General features: G+C 44.2%; 1 protein-coding gene across 1 annotated transcript in view; it reads left to right on the top strand.

Moving 5' to 3' along the window:
• LOC308304135 (E3 ubiquitin-protein ligase CBL-like) overlaps positions 1 to 27,865 on the top strand; it is a gene marked incomplete at its 3' end in the record, with an annotated part of 59,163 nt that overhangs the window by 1,430 nt on the left and 29,868 nt on the right. Inside the window, exons 2-4 of the mRNA XM_080748694.1 lie at positions 5,426 to 5,673; positions 17,351 to 17,497; positions 26,285 to 26,441. Of these exons, the coding sequence (XP_080604820.1) occupies positions 5,426 to 5,673; positions 17,351 to 17,497; positions 26,285 to 26,441 (552 nt within the window). The remainder of the gene's footprint in view (positions 1 to 5,425; positions 5,674 to 17,350; positions 17,498 to 26,284; positions 26,442 to 27,865) is intronic.

Raw genomic sequence — 27,865 nt, 5'->3', positions numbered from 1 at the left:
ACTGTATGTAGTTGTTGGTGACATCAGCACAGGCAGAAATATACACAGTTAAAGAGCACAAATGCTCCTGAAATGGCATTGATTACTAAGCGATTATTTTATTACATTTGGATTAAATAAATTAGTTTGATTAACTGTAGCATCCAGGGCAGGAATTTCATGGAGGCCATGAAGGCCATGGCCATCGTTGCCCCTCAGTTTGGCCTTGTGCTCCTCCAAAAAATGGCCACAGTGGCCTTAATGCCCCGGCTGACTACTACTTTTTCCACTGTCTTTGTCTTGTCAATATGTAATCACCAGTGTCTTTCTTGTCATGTAGACAGCAGTGTCTTGTCGAGTCCCCATTGTTAAACCAATCCAGTATCTTTGATTTGTGCAGGGCTGAACATCAGATTGTAAATACCAGTTTATTTATTTCACAGCCGATATTCTACTTATTAAATGTAACCCTTAAATTCAATTAGTTATATCAAAAAATCTTGTTTTATTTTATGGCCTTCCTGCCCTGGCATTTGGCCTTTGTGCCCTAAAAAAATTGACAACCCGAAAGGCCAAGTGGCCTTGCCCCTAAAATGATGAAATTCCAGGCCTGGTAGCATCTACTCAATCTATGCCAGCTGAAAACACAGACTATGCTTCTTTGTCCACACAACACAACTAGCGGGAGTGGCTTTGGGAGGTAGAGCAGCCGTCTGGGGAACGGAAGGTTTCCCGGTTTGGTTCCTGCTGAAGTGTCCTTGAGCAAAACCCCTAACTGCCCCCAATGAGGTGCCTGTGGTCGCCTGTGAATGTAATTAATTGCTTGTAGGCATGGGCAATATGGTGATAATTATCGTTGAGACGATTCAATGTCTCCATGATATGCCCTTTCAGAGATATCGTATATATCGTGATACAATTGAGTATCACTATATATATATATATATATGTTACAGTATGTTTGGGTAACTCAGGACGTTCATTGTAAGAGCGCTTGTTTTGTCGTTCACCACACACCAATCACCACCAGATGGCGACGACAGCCATTCACTAGTGAAGGCACTGACGTCACTCGTTTGCGACTCTCTTTCTTTATTTACTAGCCTAGCTCGGCAGTGTTTAGCCATTAGCCATTAGCCATTAGCTCCATTGTAGTCACTTGGACAGGGTGTTTATCGTGGGCTTGCCCAGGCCTTACGGCCTGGGCATAAATATAACGATTGCATTCACCACGGCTTCGTAACTCGCGCGGCGCTCCGCCGGCCGCGCGGCCCTGGCCCGCTCTTCGCGGCCACTCTCGCCTGCGGCGCTCGGGGGCGAAGAGCAGGACCAAGGTCCGCTGGCCTTCGCGCCGCTTGCAATGTCATGGACAATCGAGCGGCTCCGCCTGGAGGACGTTGTTGTGGCGACCGCTTGTTCCGCCCCGTGCCGCACGGCGAGTGCTCCGTTTCTCGACCGTCCTGTTTCTCTAACAAACCGTGACATATATATATATATATATATATATATATATATATATATATATATATATACAGTATATATATAATCCTGTTAAGTTAATACAGAGATTCATTGCAGAATTCAATTTAAACCTGCATTTTGGTCTAAATCGGTAGTTCTCAAACTTTAAAATGTCAAGGTCTCCACTTAACTCTGACAGTATAAAAATGGTCCATTTGGTTTCATTTGTCTGAGTTACATACTTGTCTGAGTTACATACTTGTAAAGTTCAATTTTGACCTCCCAAAAGGAACCCAGAGAGTCTAGTTTTATTTTGGGTGAAAACTGAATCCGGTTTGATAGTTCCGGCCAAAGTGTAGTCCTTTAAGGACTACAACAGGACGTAGAGTGGTTTCCGCTCCCGACTTGATCAAAGCCCTAAATGTGAAGCGATCTCAGGCTATAGGAAGACAGGCCATTTACCAACTTGATAGCAGCATTCTCCATTACAACTGAAATCAATGGTGACTGACTAACCAGGCCTTGAGTTGAGAGATAGAGATAAAATATAGGGCAGAAATTCACAGTGGAATCATTCTATACTGCTCGAGAAGCTCAATGCAAGTCTTCTGAAGCAAGTGAGCGCTTCGTTAGTGGAAAATACCTATAGTATATTTACATCTTAATTAATAATAATAATAGTTACCTACTCCTCCCGTGGGGGAAATTCAGTATTTTTACTGCCCAACCCAGCTGCAGTGAGCAATTAGGGGTTAAGAGTCTTGCTCAGGGACACACATCGACATTGCTATCCTGGCCTGGAACCGAACCAGGGACAACCAGGGGAACTGGTTCCCCAGGCAGGCTCCCTAACCATTCAGCTATGGCCGCCCCCAATTAGTGTAAATGTGCATTACAGCCATCGTTTAAAGCAGGGGTCTTCAATGTTGAGAGAGAGATGAAGCAGGGACCCCCACAACCTGTTCATAGATTCCATAGTTTCATTGTTTGACAGCACAATCATCAGTGTATTTTGGATTCATGTCAATTTGTGTTTTCAGATATTTAACCACTTGAACCCTACTTAATAAACTTGATCTTTCACTCTGTACTTAGTCTGCTCTTTTTCCCCTTTACACAAAAGCTCTTTGCCGAAAATAGCCGATCTTCAAGCTCACAACGCCTCGCAGCGCGAGGCGTTGTATCACTCAAAGATTTGGAGGACCCCCTGTAGTATCCCTGAGGACCCCCTAGGGGTCCCGGACCCCCTGTTGGAAGACCCCTGGTTTAAAGAAAACCAAAAAAATAATATTAATCACACTTGTGAACAGGCCTCACGTGTTAATACTCTGCTCTACGAGAATACGTAATGTCCCGCACGTTTACACTTACATACACTTAAAGAGACTGCTTACTTATCTGATTTTCAAAAGAAGAATTGTTGGATTTCGATAGCCAGGACACAGGCTAAGGCTACTCAGTCATTCAGACAGATAGACGGTAATAAGCGTAGCAGCACTAATCCACAGCATGAACACGCATCATCGTCTGGGTTGCGCAAGTGTGAGCATTTTTGAAAACAACAGCTGTTGTGGGCATTTGCAGTTGCACTAAATGATGGTATACCCTAAATATAATCTGCTGATGGTGATCTCAAAATGCCATATATCAATTATCAACCTGTTGAATCAGCCGACCGATAATTGTTTTCAAACTGACTGAATGAAGGAAAGAAAGAAGGATAGAAAACAAAATGGTACATTGTCTCATATTATCTTTGGTCCGAGCTCTGAGATGCTTTTGCTGTAGGGCAGGGGTCTTCAACGTTTTCAGGCCAGGGACCCCTTAGTTGAGAGAGAGATGAAGCAGGGAACCTGTTCATAGATTCCATATAGTTTAATCGTTTGACAGCACAATCATCAGTGTATTTTGGATTCATGTCGATTTGTGTTTTCAGATATTTAACCACTTGAGCCGTCATTACATAATAAACTTGACCTTTCACTCTGTACTTAGTCTGCTCTTTTTCCCCTCTACACCAGACCTCTTTGCCGAAAATAGACGATCTGCAAGCTCACAACGGCTCGCAGCGCGAGGCGTTGGGAGCTTGTAGATCTGCTATTTTCTCCGAATATGGACACTAGGGTTCAAGTTGTTAATATAAAAAGGATTGGAAGATTTCGAGGACCCACTGTAGTAACTCTGAGGTTCCCTAGGGGTCCCTGACCCCCTTTTGAAGACCCCTGCTGTAGAGGAACCTATCTTTCTTAATCTCTAGTCATTAGACCTTAAATCAGGGCTCTTCAACATGTTGCAGACTAAGGTCAGGACCCCATAGCTGAGGGAGAAATGAAGTAGGGAAACCACTGCATAACACTGTGTCACCGATTTAACTTTTTCATTGATTTCATAGACGGCTTCATAGACTTGTTGGACAGCACTATCATGTGTAAATTAATGTTTTGTTGATGTGTATTTTCAAACATTAATCCACTTCAACACTCAAGTAAACATGACCCCTGTACACCAAATCTCTTTGCCGAAAATGGCAGATCTATAAGCTCACACCGCTCACATTGCTGCGTTGTGTCTACAGTTGTGAGCTTGTAGACCTGATATTTTTGGCAAATGTAGAGTAGGGATGAAGTTCCTGTCACACAAATACTTGACGGATCCCCTGTAGTAACTCTGAGGACCCCCTATTGAAGACCCTGGGCCCTATTTTGAACCAGGTGTTATGCCTTATGCCTTAACTTCTTTGCCTTTTTTTACTATTTTGTTTTTGTTTTTTAAATATTTCAAATAGCTGATCTGCAAGTTCCCAACGTGCAGATGTAGATCAGCATTTGAAGTATTTAAAAATGTTTTTCAAAATAGTGAAAAAAAGGTAAAGAAGTTAAGGCATAAGGCATAAGACCTGGTTCAAAATAGGGCCCCCTGCCTTATAGCAATTATGACATGCTGTTTTCATAACATTCTTTGTCCTGGTCCTTAAAACATGTTTTAAAATGTTAAAACTGAAAACTCCACTCCACTGAGCCATGGCAGGTGTTTTTCTCTCTGTGTTCTGTTGCATTTTGACTTGCAAAGATAATATACCTAGATTCCTGTAGGTGTTGTAGTTCAGGAACTTTCCTGTTAATCGTTGCCTCTTTTGCAACGCAACAACCAAAGTGGTAAATGTTAAAAAAAGTGAATTGGAACGATACAAACACAGTGGAAAGTAACGGCAAAGGTGATACAACAACACCCTCCCCTGGACGATGATGCGTTCGTCCAGAGGCCAATGGACTCACTTTTCTCAGCCTAATTATTCAAAAAAACAACAGATTACAGAAAAACCACTGAATGTTGAAAGTTCAGTTTTTTTGTAATTGAGGTCAGGAAACATGAAGAAAATGTTACGTCATATGACCTTTAAAGAACGGGTACACATTATTGTGTATCATTATTTTATGCTTTAACTATTGAAAAATAGCAGATATACAAGCTCACAGCGTGGCACCGAGTGCTGCGCTGGAGCTTGTAGATCTGCTATTTTTGAAAAATCTTGAAAATTAGAATTTTGAGTGTCTTTTGAATCCTAAGATTTTTTGAAAAACCTGTGTTTCTATGTCAGCAATCTGGCTGGCCATCGTCAAAGAAAATGTCCTTTTCACTTAACTGGAGCTCAGTTAGTCTGTTCTTGAGAGACTACTATGTCAGTGGTTCTCAAACCTTTTCATGTGAAGAACCCCCAAAATGATATTTATTTGGCCACGGACCCTCATATCAAAATATTTAGTTCCAGGGGGGACCCCCCAGAAGCAAAATTTGAGTTACAAACGTTCGTTACAAACATATATTCAAAGATTTGCACACATTTTCATGACTTTTTCAAAAATAGCAGATCTACAAGCTTGCAGGTTGTGAGGTTGTATATCTGCTATTTTTCAATAGCTAAAGCATTCATTAATTCGAGGCCTAAATGGGTTAAATCATTGTGAACCCTGTGTCTCCCATTCAGGTGGTGCGCCTTTGCCAGAACCCCAAGGTGGCGCTGAAGAACAGTCCGCCCTACATCCTGGACCTGCTGCCCGACACCTACCAGCACCTGCGCACCATCCTGTCCCGCTACGAGGGCAAGATGGAGATCCTGGGGGAGAACGAGTACTTCCGCGTGGTGATGGAGAACCTCACCAACAAGATCAAGCAGACCATGAGCCTCTTCAAGGAGGCCAAAGAGCGCATGTATGAGGAGAACTCCCAGCCCAGGTTGGTTGTCATGGGTTAATCCTATTGGCTCGTTAAACAGCTGTAGATAGGAGCTAACCTGACCTAAAAGTAAGCTCTGTGTGTGTGTGTGTGTGTGTGTGTGTGTGTGTGTGTGTGTGTGTGTGTGTGTGTGTGTGTGTGTGTGTGTGTGTGTGTGTGTGTGTGTGTGTGTGTGTGTGTGTGTGTGTGTGTGTGTGTGTGTGTGTGTGTGTGCCTGTCACGATTATGACATTTTACTTGACGATTAATTGTCACTCAAATAATAGCGATTAGCGATTTAATTGTGTATTTGACGTTGACAATTACATTTCTGTTTGGCTTGTAGGCTTTGAAGTTGCACATGGTAGATATGACACATAACCTAAATATACAAAGAAATGATTGACATATTTGACAACTTTATACTTAAAAAATAACATTGATAGTGGAAATAGCCGATCTACAAGCTCACAACGCGTCGCATCGCGTTGAGCTTGTAGATCTGCTATTTCCACTGTTTTTTAAAATGTTTGAAAATATATGAACATTTTTCAACATGGAAACGATTATGACGATTATGCAAAATAATTCCGATTACCTCAAATAATTGCGATTAGACGATTATGTAATAATTGTGACAGCCCTATGTGTGTGTGTGTGTGCGCCTGCGGTGTGTGCGTGTGCATGTCAAACTAAAACAAAACGGCACTGTCCCCAACATCAACACTTTGCATGTCCACTCACCTACTGGCCACGGCCAGCTCTGTCTTTGGTCAACCCAGCCGGAGCGAGGTGCTGGATATGTTCGGTTCAGATGCGGGTAAACAACCCGTGGTCTTTTTGTTGTTTTTACATTTTCTTCTTTTCTTCTCCCGTAGGAATTTCTCTTCTTTTTATGTATTAGTCTCTGCACATTCACATTTTATGTATTAGTCTCTGACTAGTGGCGAGAAAAAGAACTTCTGGGAACTCAGATTGGTCTCTGACAGTCAATAACTTTCTACCGTAGGCGAAGCTCCACTCTTCTCCACTCATGCGAACTACGTGTGTGTGTGTGTGTGTGTGTGTGTGTGTGTGTGTGTGTGTGTGTGTGTGTGTGTGTGTGTGTGTGTGTGTGTGTGTGTGTGTGTGTGTGTGTGTGTGTGTGTGTGTGTGTGTGTGTGTGTGTGTGTGTGTGTGTGTGTGTGTGTGTGTGTGTGTGTGTGTGTGTCCTGCTCAGGGGGAACACCTTTTCTATGCTTAGACTGGCAGCCCAAATCACATCTTTCCAGGTTTTGATCAAGTCTGAAGAACCGCATGGATGTAGACTTTTGTGACCCAGAGTTGAACCACATTCCTAGTTGGTTGGTTTGAAATGCAGTTCAAATCTGATTGCTAGAGTGAAAAAACTGCAGATCGGCGATGTCTGAACACACCAATCCAGTCGGATCACTTGCAAATAACAGTAGTTGCGTTTCCATCCAGCCGTTAGGTTAAATAGGAAGAGTAATTATCAGAAAATGTGCATTTGACCTGTTTCCATCCACTGATGAAATACGATTCTTGGGAGATAGTTCATAAAATAAGCAGTAGGTGGTAATTGTGTATACCACCTACTGCAAAAAAAATCACACCCAATGTGAAGTGAGCGATGGTCGTGCTTGCACAACGTCTTCAGATTAGGATATAAGTCTAGGATGTACAGGCTACAGACACACACACACACTGCTATGGCAAAACGCTGAGGAGTACAGGCTACACACACACACATTGCTATGGCAAAACGCTGAGGAGTACAGGCTACAGACACACACACATTGCTATGGCAAAACGCTGAGGAGTACAGGCTACAGACACACACACATTGCTATGGCAAAACGCTGAGGAGTACAGGCTACAGACACACACACACACTGCTATGGCAAAACGCTGAGGAGTACAGGCTACAGACACACACACATTGCTATGGCAAAACGCTGAGGAGTACAGGCTACAGACACACACACATTGCTATGGCAAAACGCTGAGGAGTACAGGCTACAGACACACACACACACTGCTATGGCAAAACGCTGAGGAGTACAGGCTACAGACACACACACATTGCTATGGCAAAACGCTGAGGAGTACAGGCTACAGACACACACACATTGCTATGGCAAAACGCTGAGGAGTACAGGCTACAGACACACACACACACTGCTATGGCAAAACGCTGAGGAGTACAGGCTACACACACACACACATTGCTATGGCAAAACGCTGAGGAGTACAGGCTACAGACACACACACATTGCTATGGCAAAACGCTGAGGAGTACAGGCTACAGACACACACACATTGCTATGGCAAAACGCTGAGGAGTACAGGCTACAGACACACACACATTGCTATGGCAAAACGCTGAGGAGTACAGGCTACAGACACACACACATTGCTATGGCAAAACGCTGAGGAGTACAGGCTACAGACACACACACACACACATTGCTATGGCAAAACGCTGAGGAGTACAGGCTACAGACACACACACACAGCCACTCTATGGAGCGGTCTACCACCGCTCAAAAGGGGGGGGGGGAAGTATTATCCACAGAATCAATGATTTGTAGGCTACTTGGCTGCAAGACCTCTAGCTGTGCAGGCTGTCTTCAATATTCATGAAAGACATGAAGTTGCACGTTTGAATTGGGTCGGATTTGTCATGTTTTGCACCTACGTTTAATACTTAAAATGTTACTTGAATTAGAATGAGGGCAGGGATAACGTGGACACCGCTGGTCGCAAGGAATACAAGAATGCTCGCTACACAACAAGACGGCACTTGTTTTTCCCGCAGTTGGTCCTTTGACTGAGAAAATAAACCCCACATAGCCTAAATCAGTGCTTCTGAACCAGTGGTCCGGGAACCACCAGTGGTCCTTGAGGGGGTTCCAGGTGGTCCCCAGCTAAATGATGGAGAGTTGGTAACCAAATGGAGTCTTATAGATCTTTTAACTCTAGAGTGTAAAATGAAACCAAATGGACCCTTATGGGGGTGAGCGCCGTGCACAATGATTTGGGGAAAAATATAAATTGCCTAATGGCAACACCACTAGTGTGGAGTGGACAGTCAGTCCTAAAGATCAGATTTGAGAAACAGCAAACGGATTTGCCTTGAGTCTTAGGGCGGATTCACACTGCGGTCTCGGGACCGTTCTCGAGGCTACTTGGCAGATGTTTTGACAGTGTGAAGCCTGCGGTTTTCCTCAGAAACGGATCAACGCAACCAGCCTCGAAACCACCTCAAGAGGTAGTCTCGAGGCTGCTTGATGCGACCTTGTGAACGGTGAGCTGCAGTGTGAAGCAACCGTCCACAAAAACAGTATTGATGTTGAACGTGACCTCATATAAAGTCGACGAGTCAGGCGTCGCCACAAATAAACACTAGGTAACAGTTGTCGACATGGCCATAAGATCAGCGACGCGTTAGATTGCTTGCTTGCTGGAGATTTGGGCAGACGCTGACATCCAAACGCAATTAGACAAAACCCACAAAAATGCAGACATATTTTCGGTAATCAGTGAGTATATGCGTGTGCGTGGATTTAACAGAACAATAGAACAATGCCGTGCTAAAGTCAAGTGGCTCAAACTACACTATCATAAAGTTAAGGATGCCCTGCTAAAAACCGGCAGCTCCACATGAAAAAGATACATTTATTTATTTAACCCTGACACCCTAGAATCACAACCCATCTCCCGTCCAATAAATCCGAGTCCGTCAACACCGCCAACTTCTTCATCATCATCATCATCATCATCATCATCAGCAGCAGTAGCATCTCCGAGACTCCGACTCCACTCTCCAGCCGAAGACAGCACGGGCACGTCCCGTTTTGGTGTCGTAGCGTTAATACTAGTGTACCAACGCTTTTTCGCCTCGTTTCTTTTTCTTTGAGGAAGCCACTGATTTGCACTCACTATCAAACTTGTTCTATATAATGTGCAGTGCATGCAGCGTGCCTGCTTGACGTGCTTGTTACCCTTAATGTGAATATTAAGCCACACTGTGGCTTGTGAAAGCGTTTCAATTGTAGGCTACGTTGATTATTAAATAATAGAAATAATAACGTGCGCTGCGCTGGAAGTCTGACACAGTGACTCGCTCATCATTCTGCAAGTTTCTGCGCCTGGAAGCAGATCTACAAGCTCAAAACGCGTCGCGGATGCGAGGCATTGTGAGCTTGTAGATCAGCGAACGTCACTCGACACCTACTATACATGGTCTATTGATATGCAAATAGGCTTGTTTCTTTGTTAAACAGTTGTCGAGGTGTGAACTTCGGGGGGTGCGAGACCCCGGCTCAGAAAAGGTTTGGTCGTCGGGGACCACGTACTGCAACACTGTTCCACACTGCGCTGTCGCGCGTCATTGGATTGTTACATCAACTTTCATGCCTGAATTTCTTGGCGACCAGATAGTTGATGACGTCTGTATTCACCGGCGAGGCACTATGTGCATACCGCCACCTATAGGATCAGGATGTATAGCGCTAGTGATCTCCAGGGAAGCCAGAATCTCTGCCAATGTGAATGCTGGCCAGCGTGAACCAGCAACCGTTTTCAGAAACAGTTCTAATCAAACGGATTGCAGTGTGAATCCGCCCTTAAAGCCTTTGATACTGTATGTACTGTGTATTGGGCACTGGGCAGGGAGGCTAACCGGGGACCTTCTGATAGTTAGTGGGCAGAGAGGCTTCTCTCTACCCATTAAAGGACAACTTTGATTTTTTACAACATGGGTTCATATTTTAGATTTTAGAGAAAAGAAAAGATGAGTGTTAAAATGTTTTCATTTACTTCTTTCCATTGTTTTAGCAATTTTGGTATTTTGATTTCAGTGGGTGGGGGCAAGTGGCTAAATATGTCTTTTTAGACACACTAGGCCAGCAATTTCTTAACTATTTACACCAGCCCCCATAAGTCACATCTGCCCATGAAAGATTGTGGTGCATCTTGGGACTGGGCTTATAGTGTAAAAATACATATTTAGCCACAAATCAAAATAGTTAAAATCACTAAAACGATAGAAAGAAGTAAATGAAAGCCTTTTAACAATCATCTTTACTTTTCTCTAATGACTATCTAAAATATGAACCCTTGTTGTAAAAAAACAAAGTTGTCCTTCAAGCTATGGCGGCCCTCAAGTATCACTCTTAACATGTAACAGGTGTCAGACACACGCTCACAAACAAACACATTGTTTCCAGTTGGTTGGCCATGCGTGTTCTAGCAGTGAACCAGAAGGCCTTATAGTCACCTTCAAAATGACTGGCATGATGATGCATTTTGAGCAGATGTGATATGATCCCTCATTTTAATGTGCGTTAGGATTTTCTAGCAGCAGCATTCTGAACTTGTCGTAGGTTCATAACAGACTTCTTGGGTAGGCCAGATAAAAGTGTATTACCAGTAAGACTCCCTAATCGGGAGATAAGCGACCGTCAGGTCGCATATATGTTGTCTGCAAAAAGCAACCTCACGGTGGCGCTAGAAGAGGGGCATGTGAGAAATCAGGGGTCGAGGTTGTGGTTTGCCAGCCAAGGAGTGTGTGTGCGCAAAGTTTGGCATGGATAGGGGCAACGGTGCCGGAGATAAGAGTTGGGCCAAAAGTGTGACGTGACGTGACGTGAGGTGACGTGACGTGACGTGACGTGACGTGACAGGCGGAGGGACAGACAGACAGACTGTCTACAATGAGTCGGCAAGAAACAAGTGTGCCGTGTATGAGCTTTTCACTGTTTGCAATGGAGATAATATCACAGACTTTAGAGAGATTTCAGACATTGTGCTAGATCTGAAGTGCAGTGTGGCGTCTTGCGTATTGCATCAAACTGCACCATTTTTGATGGATTATAATTTGATTTCAAAAGTCTCACCACTCTTGCCCAGACTTGAGTCAGGTGAAACCTTCAACCACGCAATGACCCCCAGAAATAGGAAGCACAGATGGTTCTGTTAACACCAAAATGTTATGTTTTGCAATCGCCATTGCAGTCTCTGAGCTAAACTCCGATAGAAAACACCTGGTCTGAAGTTCTTGAACAGAAACCAAATAGATATATTGCACGCAGTTGCGCGTGCGCGCGCGCGCGCACACACACACACACACACACACACACACAGAACACACACACAGAACACACACGCGTACATGCATGCACACAGATATACAGTATCTGCTACAGGGGTCTTCAACGGGGGGTCCGGGACCCCTAGGGGGTCCCCAGAGTTACTACAGGGGGTCCTCCAAATCTTTGTGATAGGATGACTATTTTAAATTAACAACTGTAACCCTCACATCCCTATTCTGAGGAGAACTTTAGCCAAAAATAGCAGATCTACAAGCTCTCAACGCCTCGCCTCGCGCTAAAAAATTGCTACAGAAGAGACTAGATGTCCGTCCTGCTCATGAAACGTCGACTTGGACTCTACAACCATTTTGAGATGCCTGAAGCAAAGCTCGATCCGTGATTGAAGTGACGAAACAGGTGTCGCTTCCCCTTTCTTGTCTCAGAAAGTGATTACTAAGCCAGTGCACATCCTTCCTGAGTGCTGATTCAGTGGATATATTTAGGCTATATGTATCAGACAACTTCCGTGTGCTGAGGGTCTTCATATTATAGCCCATTTAAATCAGTCCGCCTCTCGATGGGACCCAAAAGTCCCTTGTGATTGTTGTCACTGACAAAAGTACAGCTTTAGAGAAAAATGAGTATGCCTAGAAGAACTGATTTCATTCATTGCTTGAATAAACGGATGCTGGGTTCATTGTTTACCTGATATCTTAACTATCTTAAAGTTGCAATCTATAGATAGTATGGTGATTAAACCCATTTAGGCCTAGAATTATTTAATGCTTTAACTATTGAAAAATAGCAGATCTACAAGCTCACAGCGCGGCACCGAGTGCCGCGCTGCGAGCTTGTAGATCTGCTATTTTTGAAAAATCTATATATTTTTTGCAAGTCTTTGAATATATCTTTTTAAAAAGCGAACATTGGAAACTCAAATATTCACTTCTAGGTGGTCCCTGGAGCAACATATTTTGACTTGAGATGGGGGTCCACGGCCAAATACATGTAATTCTGGGGGTCCTTGACATGGAAAAAGTTTGAGAACCACTGATTTAGAAGAAGGATTTAGAAGTTTTATAGAATCGAGTTTTATAGAAACATATTCAAAGACTTGCACAAAATGTTCAAAACTTTTCAAAAATAGCAGATATGCCAGCGTGGCACCGAGTGCCGTGCTGCAAGCTTGTAGATCTGCTATTTTTGGAGTGGTGAAAGCACTCCCAATAGACAGGTATATCCGTGGGTATGTCCGTGGGTGGGTGGCTGGCTGGCCGTGTCCGTAGCCTGGCAATACCTTGAGTGGCCACACACAACACACTAGTTAAAGGAGGGGCGCTGTTTTGTGCAGGCCAGGCACACTCAACACACACACACACATACACGCACGCACGCACGCTGCTCAGATTCACCACTCCACTTCGAACCGAGGTTTGATTTTTTAATAGTTAAAGCATTAAATATTGGTTAAAGTGGTTCAAATCTAAAGTGACACAGAGTTACGTTCAGGCCTAAATGCCTTCAAGTTCCTGGTTGTGATCCCTAGTTGACCGAGGCACTGCACTACACTGTCTCTCTGCATTTGATGCATGTAGGGAGGGGAGGATAAGCCATATTATCGTGATAAAAAACACTCACGATAATCGTATCGTGGAGATTTAATTTATCGTGATATCATAGTCCGTCATGCACTGGGATCAATTCACCTTTTATTTGCCGAGCTGCATATCCGGTACCACTTAAACCCCCTATAATTGGTAAAAGGTACTTATAATATACGTACTTGTCTTTTTTCACTCTCTATCAAATGTCTTTTCCAAAAAATAGCCGATCTACAAGCGCGTTGCGACGTGTTGTGAGCTTGTAGATCTGTTATTTTTTTGACAAATGTTCCGCCCCAGGATAATGGATTTTGATTATCACGATAATATCGTAAATGGTGATTTCTTTTGTCACAATAATCGTGGCATGACATTTTCATATCGTCCCATCCCTGGATGCATGACGTGATTACCTTGCTTATTGTAGTCGCCCTGGATAACTGCGTCTGCATTGTGTTCGTCATAAAACTGCTTTCTATGGATACACCATACAAGTTTGTTAAAAAATAGTCATACACAGTACCTACTAAAACATTTTGAATAAACGGTTCAGGGCCACACTGACTATAAAAGTCAGTGTTTTGTTAAAAAAAAATCACACCTGTGTGAACTGAGCGGTGGTCGTGGGGGGGGGGTGGTGTGTGTGTGTGTGTGTGTGTGTGTGTGTGTGTGTGTGTGTGTGTGTGTGTGTGTGTGTGTGTGTGTGTGTGTGTGTGTGTGTGTGTGTGTGTGTGTGTGTGTGTGTGTGTGTGTGTGTGTGTGTGTGTGTGTGTGTGTGTGTGTGTGTGTGTGGGTGGGGGGCCTGGCCTGAACAACAGCGCCCCTCCCTTAACATGTGTGGTCAGAAAAGGTACTTCGCACTACATACAGACACACACGCACGCACACACACACGCACGCATACACACACGGCCACGTATAGGAGACGGTGTAACCACCGCTCAAAAAGAGTAACACTCACAATGAAGAGATTGTGTGTTAGTCGTAAAAAAATGAAAGTCTTCTCCTGTGCAACGATGGCTTAAACAAACACTCTGATGTACAAAAGTATTATTGTTCCATGACCATATATCACAGCATGTTGTCATAAACTGTAATGAACCCTTCCTTGTTCCCTTGTTCCCATCACCATGCTGCCTGTGATTCCCAACTTTACAACGTACAACAATGTGATGATACGTTGTTCCACTTTGTGTTGGTGTGGCCATGGCTGCAACATCAAACACTAGTGCAGGCGTCTTCAAACAGGGGGACCGGAACCCCTAGGGGGTCCTCAGAGTTACTACAGGGGGTCCTCCAAATCTTCCAATCCTTTTTATATTAACTCATTGAATGCCCTTTTCAAGATGGCCGCCAAGTACCAGGATGCCACGTTCCTAAATTTCTAGTGCACGGATCGTGCACGCCCATGCACCATATATGCACCATATGTGTAGTACTTTTTAACAGCTTTCAAACAAAAAAATCCGCTTGGAAATCCGTTCAGGCATTCATGAGATAGAAGCCTTCAAAGTCAGACAAAACAAACACTGCCACCTTCCTAAATTTCTAGTGCACAGATCAATTTTTAGTGCACGGATCGTGCACGCCCATGCCTAGATCATGCACCATATGTGTAGTACTTTTTAACAGCTTTCAAACAAAAAAATCTGCTTGGAAATCCGTTCAGGCATTGATGAGATACAAGCCTTCAAAGTCAGACAAAACAGCCATTTTTGACATTTTGAAAGATGTGTTTGTTATGGGGCTAAACATGATCATACCTAATACATTTGAGGCATTTTTAGAAATTCTTTTATAAAAAAATGTTTTGATTTTTTTTTTTTTTTTTTTTCAAAATGGCTTCCAACTCGGGAAACTCGGGCTGTGGCAGCCTGGGACTACTATACTGTAATAACTCGGGAAACTCGGGCCTTGGCAGTCAATGAGTTAACAACTTGAACCCTATAGTGTCCATATTCTGAAAACTGTTGCCAAAAATAGCAGATTGTGTTGTAAGCTTGTAGATAGGCTATTTTCGGCAAAGAAGTTTGGTGTAGAGGGGAAAAGAGCAGTCTAAGTACAGAGTAAAGGGTTAAGTTTATTACTTGATGACGGCTCAAGTGGTTAAATATCTGAAAACACAAATTGACATGAATCCCAAATACACAGATGATTGTGCTGTCAAACGATGAAACTATATGGAATCTCTGAAAAGGTTGTGGGGGTCCCTGCTTCATCTCTCTCTCAACTAAGGGGTCCTTGGCCTGAAAACGTTGAAGACCCCTGCACTAATGGTTCAATGTACAACTCCAGAACTGTTATTTCTTATATAGCTCAGTCAAGTCAAGCAACGTTTTGTCCCCTACTGTCCAGGTCACTTACATGAACATTGATGGGCAATGGTTTTGGGCAATTGTCTTTCTCTTGCTTCTTTATTAGTGAAAGCTATCCTCCTCCCATCTATCACAATAGTAAAGAAAGAAAGAAAAGAAAACACACATTATTTTGCTATTAAATAACCAGGTGCCAGAGAACTCCACTTACAGTTCTCGTTGAAAGTGTTGGACACAAGTTGGGTTAGTTTAGGAGCTGTGTGTGGGCGTGTGTGTGTGTGTGTGTGTGCTCTTTCCCTGTTGCTTGGTGTCATTGACAGCAATGTTGGCCGTGTGTTCCATAGCATTGTCTACTATTGTCCTATGTTGTTGAATGGCTCTTCCTGTTTTACCTCTAACGCAGTTGAATTTACATTGACATGTTGGTGGTTGAGCCCGCCCACCCGGGATTGTTTCCAAGTGTAAAAGCAAAGCACAAGCTTCAGTCTCCTTCTGCAAATAAATGCCTGATTTATATTTGGTCACGCACTGTGTAGCCACTAGCCACCACGAAAATGGCTGATCTATACAAGCTTAGAGCGTGTGCTGTGAGCTTGTGCCATGCCTATTTCCGGTGTGCAACGCTGGCTGTAGCCAAGTACAGTATTTTCATGTCAAGGATCCGAAAATTCATAAAATATTACAAAGTATGCAGAACGCCGGAATGAAAAAAGAAAACGGGTGGTCAATGGGGCTTGGATCGGGCTGAAACCTTTCCCAAATTGACCTCATAGATATGTCTTTGACGACTAACGTCATAAGACCGGCCACATCTGAGACCCGTGGCCAGTGAGAGATCTGAGATCCATATGGGAACGGTCCACACCGTTATTAATATGACCATTTAGACATGAAAAAAGTCTTCTAGATCCTAACAGTTTTTGAAAAACCCATGTTTCTCTTTCAGTGGTTCTCAAACTTTTTCCTGTCAGTGGTTCTCAAGCCTTTTCATGTCAAGGATCGCCTAGAATTATTGCGACCGTCAGGTCGCAGTTACTATCAAAACCTCCACCGGCCGTCAGTCTGTCACATGTCACACTTTTGCCCTGCTCATATCTCCGCAACCGTTGCCCCGATCAATGCCAAATGTTGCACACACACTCATTGGCTGCCAAACCACAACCTCCAATCAGTCAATTCTCACATTCCCTCTTCTAGCGCCACCATGAGGCCGATTCTTGTAAAACACATTTTTGGACACTGCTCCTACAAATTTTGCCCTAAAATCACGCAAATCGGTACAAAATAAATTATGTCTAGACTCATGTCATCAACATGGATCTCTCCCATATAGCGCCACCATCAGGCCAATTTTTTCACACTTTTTTTGGACACTGCTCCTAAACATTTTGCTCTAAAATCACGCTGCGATCTGACGGTCGCCTATCTCCCGATTAGGGAGTCTTACTGGTATGTATTTGACCGTGGACCCCCCCATCTGAAAATATTTAGTTCCAGGGACCAAGAGAAAGAAAGGATTTAAGAAGTACCGCGCTGTGAGCTTGTAGATCTGCTATTTTCAATAGCTAAAGCATGAAATAATGGTTCAAGTGGTGACACAGTCTAAATGAGTTAAACAGCTCTCTCTCTCTCTCTCTCTCTCTCTCTCTCTCTCTCTCTCTCTCTCTCTCTCTCTCTTTCTTTACAGGCGGAATCTGACCAAGCTGTCCCTGATCTTCAGCCACATGCTGGCCGAGCTGAAGGCCATCTTCCCCAACGGCCTGTTCCAAGGAGACAACTTCCGGATCACCAAAGCCGACGCGGCGGAGTTCTGGAGGAGGTCGTTCGGGGACAAGTGAGTTTCTTCTTTTCCTAGCTCAACTCAACTCTCCCCTCCAACACACGCCCACGTTGTAAAGCAGCTTTGGGTAAAGAAAGGCGCTATAGAAATGCATGGCCGTCGGCGTCTACCATAGAAATGCAGATGTCGTATCCATGGAGCACTGTTTACTGTCTACACCAGTGGTTCTCAAGCTACGTCATGTTAACACTTTGGCATCCTCCCAGAATGGCTGTCGGTGGAGGAGCCGAAAATTTCCATTATTTCATGATGATCTGAGACAGGATTAATTTTACAAGACCAAGAGAGATCCAACAACACACAATTATTTTTACGGCACATCCATCAGCCATTGTTACTCACACGCGTAAAGTTGCAGCTCTACATAGGCCTAAAATGGGGATTTTAGCCGAAATGCCGTGCCCACCGGGCGCCTCGTGTGCACGATCCGTCCACATCGAGGCAAGCGAATGTAATCCACTCTGTATGCAGCGCCCATGTCAACTTTTTCTCTGAACGAAAACATCACGGACAGATGCTATGCTAACGCCTCCTCCTACAATGAAAGTGAACAGGAGTAGAGTCTGAAAAGCTACCAGAAGTACTTCCGGTTCAAAGAGTTGAGAGAATGATCCTTTTAGATCAGTCGAAGAAGAGACGGAGAAGAGCTGTCGATCGTTTTTTTTTAATCATTATCATTTGTTTAGTTTTTAATGACCTAGTACGGTAAATTCCGGTCCGGCTAATTTAAGTACCGTATTTTCCGGACTATAAGGCGCACTTAAAAGCCTTTACTTTTCTCAAAAAACGACAGTGCGCCTTATAGTCCAGTGCGCCTTATATATGGGTCATTCATTGACATTGACATTCCCTTTAGCACAGCTCCATCTGTTGGATGCATAACGCAACGGTAGCGTCTATTATGTGCGCCAATAGACCATTCATTGACAGTGCGCCTTATAGTCCGGTGCGCCTTATAGTCCGGAAAATACGGGTACTAAAGTAGTACGGTTTAATCAGGTTTTAATATTAATTGGCTGAGAAAGAGTCAAGGACCCCCATATTGATAGGTATTTGGCTGCGGCGGACCCCCATCAGAAAAAAATAATTTGTGCCAGGGAGGGGACCCCCAGAAGCAAAGATTTGAGTTAAACATATTTGCTTTAAAAATGTTAAACTCATTTTCACGATGTTTAAAATGATTTTGATGCTCTGTAAATTAATTTAGCTGGGGACCCTCAAGCTCTGGTCCATAGCGATAGTGGAGTTCTCCCTAACGCAATGTTCCTCTACCTCTGTATTCCTTGGCAAAACCGGAAAACACCGCCGTCTGGTCCGAAAATAACAAAAACTGTTTCGCCCCTCATCAAACCAAAGGTATCAGTGGACAGTTGAAAGCTTACTCTACTTAGTGGACGCAGTCTGGGCCCCCCACCACACGCTTAAAATACATTTCTAGGGCGAAATGAAAAATAATCCACCTGACAGAGACACTTTTCCTGGTTGAAGACTGTTTTTACGAAACAGCGATTCCAGCGCCGCAGAGCTGAATAACACCCAACGAGACTAATGCTCTGCATTTCGGTCCTCTGACCTGCGCGGCAGTAGCAACATAGACACACACACACACACACACACACACACACGCTCTCTGTCTCAAAAAGCAAAACGGGAGAGAGTGCATGCGAGAGAGGTTGCATCTGTCCAAAAGCAAAAAGGTCTCATCTCACAGTGCACTGTCTTTACCTTCTTCATACTTTGAGGTGAGGACAATAAGAAAGCACAGGCTTACGTTTTCATTCACAACTGCTTGGCTGAAGATCCATTCTATAGCCTGTATGTCATTTTATCGGCTTTGTTCATACCAGCACTGACTGGACTGGAGTGAGTGAGAGCTTAATTGAAATGACCTACATTTACGCACGCAGTGAACTGGAATTATATAATTAATTATTTGGCAGCAGCAGGTGTGTAAAGATTCTAATCTATAAACATTGTTTTAATGAGAGTTGGCCTTATATATTGATATGTGCTCAGCTTTGGCTATTTGCTGGCTTTTAGGCTAATTAATTAATTATTTTAATCATGCCAACCTCTGTGCATGAGGGGGGGACCGGATCCCTCTGCCGTCGGATTTTCAGGCCGTCGGAATATCGAGATTTAGCCGATGGCGACGACAAATAGTAAAAAACTAGAAGAAATTGAGTCTCCATCCGGTGGAATATTTTTCATTTTGTCCTAGAACTGTATTTTAAGCGTGTGGTGGGGGGCTCAGACCGCGTCCACTAAGTAGAGTAAGCTTTCAACTGTCCACTGATACCTTTGGTTTGATGAGCGGCGAAACAGTTTTTGTTATTTTCGGACCAGACGGCGGTGTTTTCCGTTTTTTCCAAGGAATACGGAGGTAGAGGAACATAGCGTTAGGGAGAACTCCTCTAAGTTACTGTACACTAATCAGTAATGCTATGGACCAGAGCTAGGGACCACACTGGTGCAGAGCATGTGAGCGGAGCGGGAACGAAAGCCGCTCCGCGCTCCAGAGGGCTCTTGTGCCCGTCGCTCATCACTCTGGTCGGCCACCGTGCCGCTCCGCTCCCTGTCGCTCCGTCGCTCGGCTCACCTTGATCGCATTTCTCGCTCCGCGCTCGCTCCACGCTCCGCTCAGGGTCGTCAATCAGAGTCAGCAGCCAAAATAAAAAAAAGTATTTTGCTACCATATGCGAAACACTTTCTCCTTTGCTTTGCCACAACAAGTGTTCCCAACACAAATGCCTGCGGTAACGTGAGCCTCGCCTTGATGGAGACCTGCCTTCACTGTTACAAAAGACGCCATCTAATCTAAGGCATTGTATTTTTTAATAAGACGGGCAATATTAAATCCAGTTGGTTATTGATTAATCACCACAACCGAGAGAGGGAGGCGACTCGTGGCTTGTGTTTTTCATTCAACCAAATCAGTCTCACTTGATTTTCAAGTATCCGTTGACTGGCTGGTGATATATAACTTAACTGACACTAGGTAGGCTATTTATTATAAACATAGCCTACGTGTGTGGATGATATAAATAGCCTACATTTGACTTGAGGTAAATGGTGATAAAGGGAATTCTCTGTCTGTTCTCCTCTCCGCGGTGCCGACATGGCTTCACTGCCACTAGTACTGCACGGCTCTATTGTGTTAGAAACATGCGGCGCGCGGCCCCAACAGGGTCGGCTTGGAGCGGAGGAGGTCGGCGCTCCACGGTGCAGAGGAAAATCCTCGCTCCAAAGCCGATCAGACGCCCCACCCCCCAAGGGCCCCACTTTGAGAACCAACGGTTTACAATGACGAGAATGAACTCTTACTAAACAGTCGATGGTGAAATGGATCGCCTTCACCCACCCAGCGTCTGTCTACCATCACACTGTATCACTGCTGACACAGCTTGATTCACCAGCCCTGATTGCTGGTTGGGAGGTGTTAATACCAGATTATTATCTGAAGTTCTTTCAGCTTGAATGGGTGTGAGCAATTAAAGGGTACAGTACATCCACATTGAGTCACATAGGGTAGAACAGTCTGCTCTAATAGACCTTGGTAGTCACGTGATCATTCTGAGACCCTAGTTCAGTGGTTCTCAACCTTTTCAGGCCGCGACCCCCAAAATAATCATGTTTTAACTGGGGACCGCCACCAAAATAATCATGTTTTGACTGGGGACCGCCACCAAAATAATCATGTTTTAACTGGGGACCGCCACCAAAATAATCATGTTTTAACTGGGGACCGCCACCAAAATAATCATGTTTTAACTGGGGACCCCCCACCCTGACGAGTACTAAAAGTTGAGGCATTACATTTTGTATAACACGGTTCTATTGTGAAAATAGACGATTTATTTTCACAAGTTCTGCCACTAATATTTGTCAATTTGGCCAATGTTTAATTTGTCATTTTAGAGGTATTAAAAAAGTCCTTGAATTATCACTTTGTGTAAAATCTTAAATATGTGGGTTACATTTTGAACTTTGCAGGAAAAAAAGCACTTTCGTCTTGTCGCCGCGTCTTCTGCACTGAGAGTCACCACATTTTTGCCTCAACCCAGCCAGTCCAAGTCTTTAGTTTAGTTTAGTTTATTTGATCATCACATATTTTCATACAGGTCATACATTCATATAATCATTGTTACAGGTGATCAAAAGGAATAGGCTAAAGCTTAAAGCTTGTGAATGCCTATCCTACTTATTCATGAATTAAGACATTGATTAGTTATAAGAGTGTTCAGATTATTATTCTTTTTTCCATCAAAAAAGAAAAAAAAAGAAGAAGAAAGAAAAGTGTCTGGCTACACTGTGAACGTGCCCACACACACAGTGAAAGTTTTACCGATAAGTCTGGAAAAAGTATGGAATTTTAAAATTCCAAATGTGTAGGAACCCTGGACATAAGTGACTCCGTGTCCCCCTGTCTGTCTGGTCTCCCCTAGCCTCGGAAACCCAGGCTTCTTTTGGCGAACGGAAGAAAAATAAAGCCTGGGCTAGCCCCCCTATAACTGTGGTCCATGGCATTTGAATTGTATATAAAATAAATGTAGCCGTTCAGATATCTTATTTTACATCAGTATTGTTCATGTGAACTGGTTCGTTTAGGCTTATCCATTATAATTATAATGGATATAATGATTTATCACTCGTTTTCCACCGCGGATCACTTCCTCATTTACTCAAAGCGGACAGCAGCAGGAGTCATCCAGACGCCGGAGGACTAGAGATGGGATTTATGGCTCTTTGAAGTGAACCGGATCTCTGCGATGCGTTTAGAGATGGACCGATTGCAAAATTCTTGGCCGATACCGATCCTCCGGTTTTATGAAGGTCTGACCTGCCAAAACCGATTTTTCCGATACCGATTTCTTTAGCTAAGAACTAGAAAATAGGGTTACTCAAATACCCTTTTTTCAGGCCAAGTAGGCCTACAAGACATACTTCAATTTGAGTACCAATAAGCTAGAAGAACACTAATGCCAAATCAATCACAATAGCACAATATCCAAAAACACAGACAATATCCAGTCTAATATGACCGTCTGTTTTATTTTTCTCCTTCTTTTTGGAGACAACATTGACACAGGATTATGGAATATATCCTTACATTGCAGTAATCAGCACCATCTGTATTCTGTAGGCTGCCACTAAGTAGACTGGCTGCGACTTACAAATGTTTACTTTAGTCACAGGACCAGAGCATCATGCTGTGCAGTGCCATAGACACAATTGGCATGAAAACCGGTTTTATGTCAGTGACCTGCCGATCACCGATTCGGCCGGTTTGATATAATACCTGACGATTTTTGATATTGGCCGATACCGATGTCCATCCCTAGATGCGTTCCTTTCAAAGAGCCATTCAAAAGACTGTCTCATTTTAGTTAATTAGTTGCTTTAGTTATTTACATCTACACTGCAAGTAAAGAATGTTTGTACTTTTTCCACCACTGTTCATTAGAAAGGAACGGCTCCCTATACTGCGAACCGGATCCCATCATTAATTTCAAAGAGCCATTCTAAAGACCCGATTCGTTCGCGAACGTCCTATCTCTACGGAGGACCCGGTGAGATAGAATGTCCGCGTTAGGTTAGACTAGGTCTCCCCTGTAGGACCATAGAAGTGACGAGTTGTCCCCCTGTCTGTCTCCCCTGTAGGACCATAGTACATGATAAGTGACTCTGTGTCCCCCTGTCTGTCTCCTATGTAGGACCATAGTACATGATAAGTGACTCGGATGTCCCTCTGTGGGGGGACATGATAAGTGACGGTGTGTCCCCCTGTCTGTCCCTCCCCTGTACAGGGTTCCCACGGTCATGAAATTACTGGAAATATTTTGAAATTTATCAATGGTCCTGGAAGGTCCTGGAAACAATAGCTATGCATTGTCTTTGATTATTGATTTCTTTTTTTAATACCTCTGAAATGACAAATTGAACATGGGCCAAATTGTCAAATATTAGAGGCAGAAATTGTGAAAATAGCAGATCTACATGCTCACAACGCCTCGCAACGCGAGGCGTTGTGAGCATGTAGATCTGCTATTTTCACAATAGAACATTGTTATACAAAATTCCTCAACTCTTAGTGCTCATCAGGGTGCCGGGTCCCCAGTTCAAATATGATTATTTCGGGGGTCACGGCCTGAAAAGGTTGAGAACCACTGGCATACACTGCCTGTCTTAGGGCATTGCGCATAGGAGTAAGCGACCTGTTATTGAGCTGAATTATTGTTATATACCGTAAATCCCCAATTAATCGCCCGGTGGCAAACTGCCGCCGGGTCCCATATATCCGCCCGGGGTCTGACCCCATTTTGCGCAATAAACGCCTGTTTCAAATAAGCGCACGGTCCGTATAAGCGCCTGGGCCGTTATTTGCAATTAATATTATCCTTATTATGTTTTATGTAAGAGCCCGGGCTATTATTTGTTTGGTTGTTTGGTATTATTTGCTATTTATTCAACTTAACTGGTCATTTATGTTGCATGGCAGTGGTGCGCTGAAAACAGCAAATCTACAAGCTCACAGCAGTGCTGTGACAGCACGTTGCAACGCACCGCACTCGCTGTGCGTTGCTACGGGTCATATGTTGCATGACGGTAATGCGCTGAAAACAGCAAATCTACAAGCTCACAGCCCTGTGGACAGACACTTCTAAGCCAAATGTATATGGTGCCCAGCCCAGCCCAGTGCTGCGCTACCATATGACGCGCAGGACGCACTGTCTGTGCGTCGGGGAACAGATTGCCAAAGGACACCAAAAAAAGAGAGAGGAAAAAAGGAGTCTGCTGCTCTCTGCGCAGTGCGCACTGACCACCATTCATTACTGTCTAAAACGTTGCTACAATGCAAAGTTTGCGTGAGTAGGCTACTTTAATGGCAAAACGTTGTGATGGAGAAAGACTGGCCAATAAACACCAGCTGGATCAGAATTACTCATTACCTACTGTTGCTGCCTCTTGTTATCCGCATTTTGAAGAAGTAATCCATTATTTTGAGGTTCAAGGGGAATGCAGAAGGCTTAATCATAATGCAATACCATAATGGTTTAATGTCAGGATAGTGGAGCTGTTCAGTGGTCATCATGTCAGCGAGTCCAGTCAGAACAGCACCAGCTGCAGGACTTCTGCGCTAATTGGGTCGTTGAGTCGACTCGTTGACTACAGAGTCAGACCTAGATGCGTCTTTGCTGGCATGCGGTAATTGATTATTTTGGAGAAAGATTCCCTTAGTATAAATAATAGTATATATATTTTTTTTAAAAGGCATTCATACACTCTTGATATTTTTTAAATGAGGTTTGGTCTAATAGATCACAATGTGCTATTTTCTGGGTGTTCATAACAATTAAAATAATAATAATTATAACATTTATTATAACATTTTGATTATTACCCCTATTATATAGTTTGAGAAAGAAAAAATTACCAAATAATGGCCCAGTGCTGGCCAGTGCCAAAATAAATAAAAGCCTGTTACCAATAGCCGCCTGGTCCCTTTTAAGCGCCCGGGGTCCGACCCCATTTTGCGAAATAAACGCCCGGGCTACTAATTGGGGATTTACGGTAGTCCTGGAAATTGGGTAAAATGTTCTGGAAAAGTTTTGGAAATGAATTGGTAAAAATGTGTGGGAACCCTGCCTGTAGGACCATAGTACATGATAAGTGACTCTGTGTCCCCCTGTCTGTCCCTCCTATGTAGGACCATAGCACATGATAAGTGATGAGTGTCTGTCCTCCCCTGTAGGACCATAGTACATGATAAGTGATGAGTGTCTGTCCTCCCCTGTAGGACCATAGTACATGATAAGTGACTCTGTGTCCCCCTGTCTGTCCCTCCTATGTAGGACCATAGTACATGATAAGTGACTCTGTGTCCCCCTGTCGCGTATTTGGAAATGACACCCGGGCTCCAGGCGGAGCCGCTCGATTGTCCACGACACTGCAAGCGGCGCGCAGGCCAGCGGACCTTGGTCCTGCTCTTCGCCCCCGAGCGCCGCAGGCGCGAGTGGCCGCGAAGAGCGGGCCAGGGCCCCGCCGGCCGCGCGAGTTACGAAGCCGTGGTGAATGCAATCGTTATATTTATGCCCAGGCCGTAAGGCCTGGGCAAGCCCACGATAAACGCCCTGTCCAAGCGACTACAATGGAGCGCTCCCTAGCTCCGCTTCAGCCAATCAAAAGCTTCAGTGGGCGGGGTTTCCCTGGAGCCCGGGTGTCATTTCCAATCACGCCCCCCTGTCTGTCCCTCCTATGTAGGACCATAGTACATGATAAGAGACTCTGTGTCCCCCTGTCTGTCCCTCCTATGTAGGACCATAGTACATGATAAGTGACTCTGTGTCCCCCTGTCTGTCCTCCCCTGTAGGACCATAGTACATGATAAGTGATGAGTGTCTGTCCTCCTATGTAGGACCATAGTACATGATAAGTGATGAGTGTCTGTCCCTCCCCTGTAGGACCATAGTACATGATAAGTGATGAGTGTCTGTCCCTCCCCTGTAGGACCATAGTACATGATAAGTGATGAGTGTCTGTCCCTCCCCTGTAGGACCATAGTACATGATAAGTGATGAGTGTCTGTCCCTCCTATGTAGGACCATAGTACATGATAAGTGATGAGTGTCTGTCCCTCCCCTGTAGGACCATAGTACATGATAAGTGATGAGTGTCTGTCCTCCCCTGTAGGACCATAGTACATGATAAGTGATGAGTGTCTGTCCTCCCCTGTAGGACCATAGTACATGATAAGTGATGAGTGTCTGTCCTCCCCTGTAGGACCATAGTACCGTGGCGGTCCTTCAGACAGGCTCTCCATGAGTTCCACCCCATCAGCTCTGGTCTGGAGGCCATGGCCCTCAAGTCCACCATCGACCTCACCTGCAACGACTACATCTCAGTGTTTGAGTTTGACATCTTCACCAGGCTCTTCCAGGTGAGGCCAAAGTACATGTTGTAATGGTCATATATAGGGATGGGACGATAAAGCAATAAGCCACAAGAGGCGAGTGGTTACCGGGGCAGTATACACCGGCTGAGAGGCGTTGGGAAACACGAGGCGTCAGCCGAGTGTTTCCGACCCTCTCAGCCGGTGTATACTCCCCCGGTAACCACAAGCCTCGCGTGGCTTATTGCTTTTCTAAAACGGTCACAATATTGCAACATGAAAATCATAGCATTGCATTATTTAAAGAAAAAAGTACACTTCTCCGCCACCAGGAAGAGACATTTCCTTGCGTTTACCAGCAGGAACGGGACTTACGGAAGCCAGTGTGTGTTTACAAAGTCACGTCATTCTTTTTGCCAAAAAAATAGGGAAACAACACTTGTGTTAGATCAGTCTCATGTTAAGAACCATATTCGATCCATACACATGTTTATTTTCATCCAGATTTAGCTGCTATGTATCACATGGGGGCGGCATAGCTCAGGGGTAGAGAAACTGGTATTAGAGCACGAAGGGTATAAATCCCGAAGGGTTCCCAGTTCGAATCCGGGCTCCCCCTGAGTTAATGTCGAAGGGTCCTTGGGCAAGACTCTGAACCCCTAATTGCCTCCGGTGAGCAGGTTGGTGCCTTGCATGGCTTCCTCCGCCACCGGTGTATGAATGTGTGTGTGAATGGGTGAATGTAATGCACAATCTATGTAAAGCGCTTTGGATTAAAAGCGCTATATAAATGCACCATTTACCATTTACCATTTACATCAAAAACGCTAGCATAGCAACCTAAGCTAAACAGCCGAGTGGTGCCTGGAGAATAGAGGGCGCTTGTTGCCTTTACAAGCCCCGCCCGGAGCCATTCAGTCACTGTCCTATGCATGCGGGCGGTGCTTAGAAGCACCCGCACGGCAGGATTTGGGAGGAAATCAAACGCTCGCTTCTCTAGTTCAGCCTCACGGCACAGTGGAAAGAAATAACGCACCTGGCTTTGATATAAACTGATTCAAGGTATGGGTTACAGTCTCAGGTATACCATGGCACCCAGCCAATCAGAATCAAGGAATGGAACTAGCCGTTTTAGAATACGCAATAATCGTGATAATCGTATCGTGGAGATTTAAATTATCTTGATATCGTCCTCTTGTCATGCACTGGGCTCAATTCACCTTTTATTTGCCGAGCTGCTTATCCTGTACCACTTAAATTGGTAAAAGGTACTTATAATATACGTACTTGATACTGTCTTTTTTACTCTATCAAATGTCTTTGCCAAAAGATAGCCGATCTACAAGCTCACGACGCGTTGTGAGCTTGTAGATCTGCTACTTGTTGGCAAATGTTCCGCCCCAGGTTAATGGATTTTGATTATCGTGATAATATCGCAAATCGTGATTTCTTTTGTCACATTAATCGTGATA

The sequence above is a fragment of the Nannobrachium achirus genome, assembly GCF_963921795.1.
Source record: "Nannobrachium achirus genome assembly, chromosome: 19".
Lineage (NCBI taxonomy): Eukaryota > Metazoa > Chordata > Actinopteri > Myctophiformes > Myctophidae > Nannobrachium > Nannobrachium achirus.
This window is presented reverse-complemented; position numbering and strand designations above follow the sequence as displayed.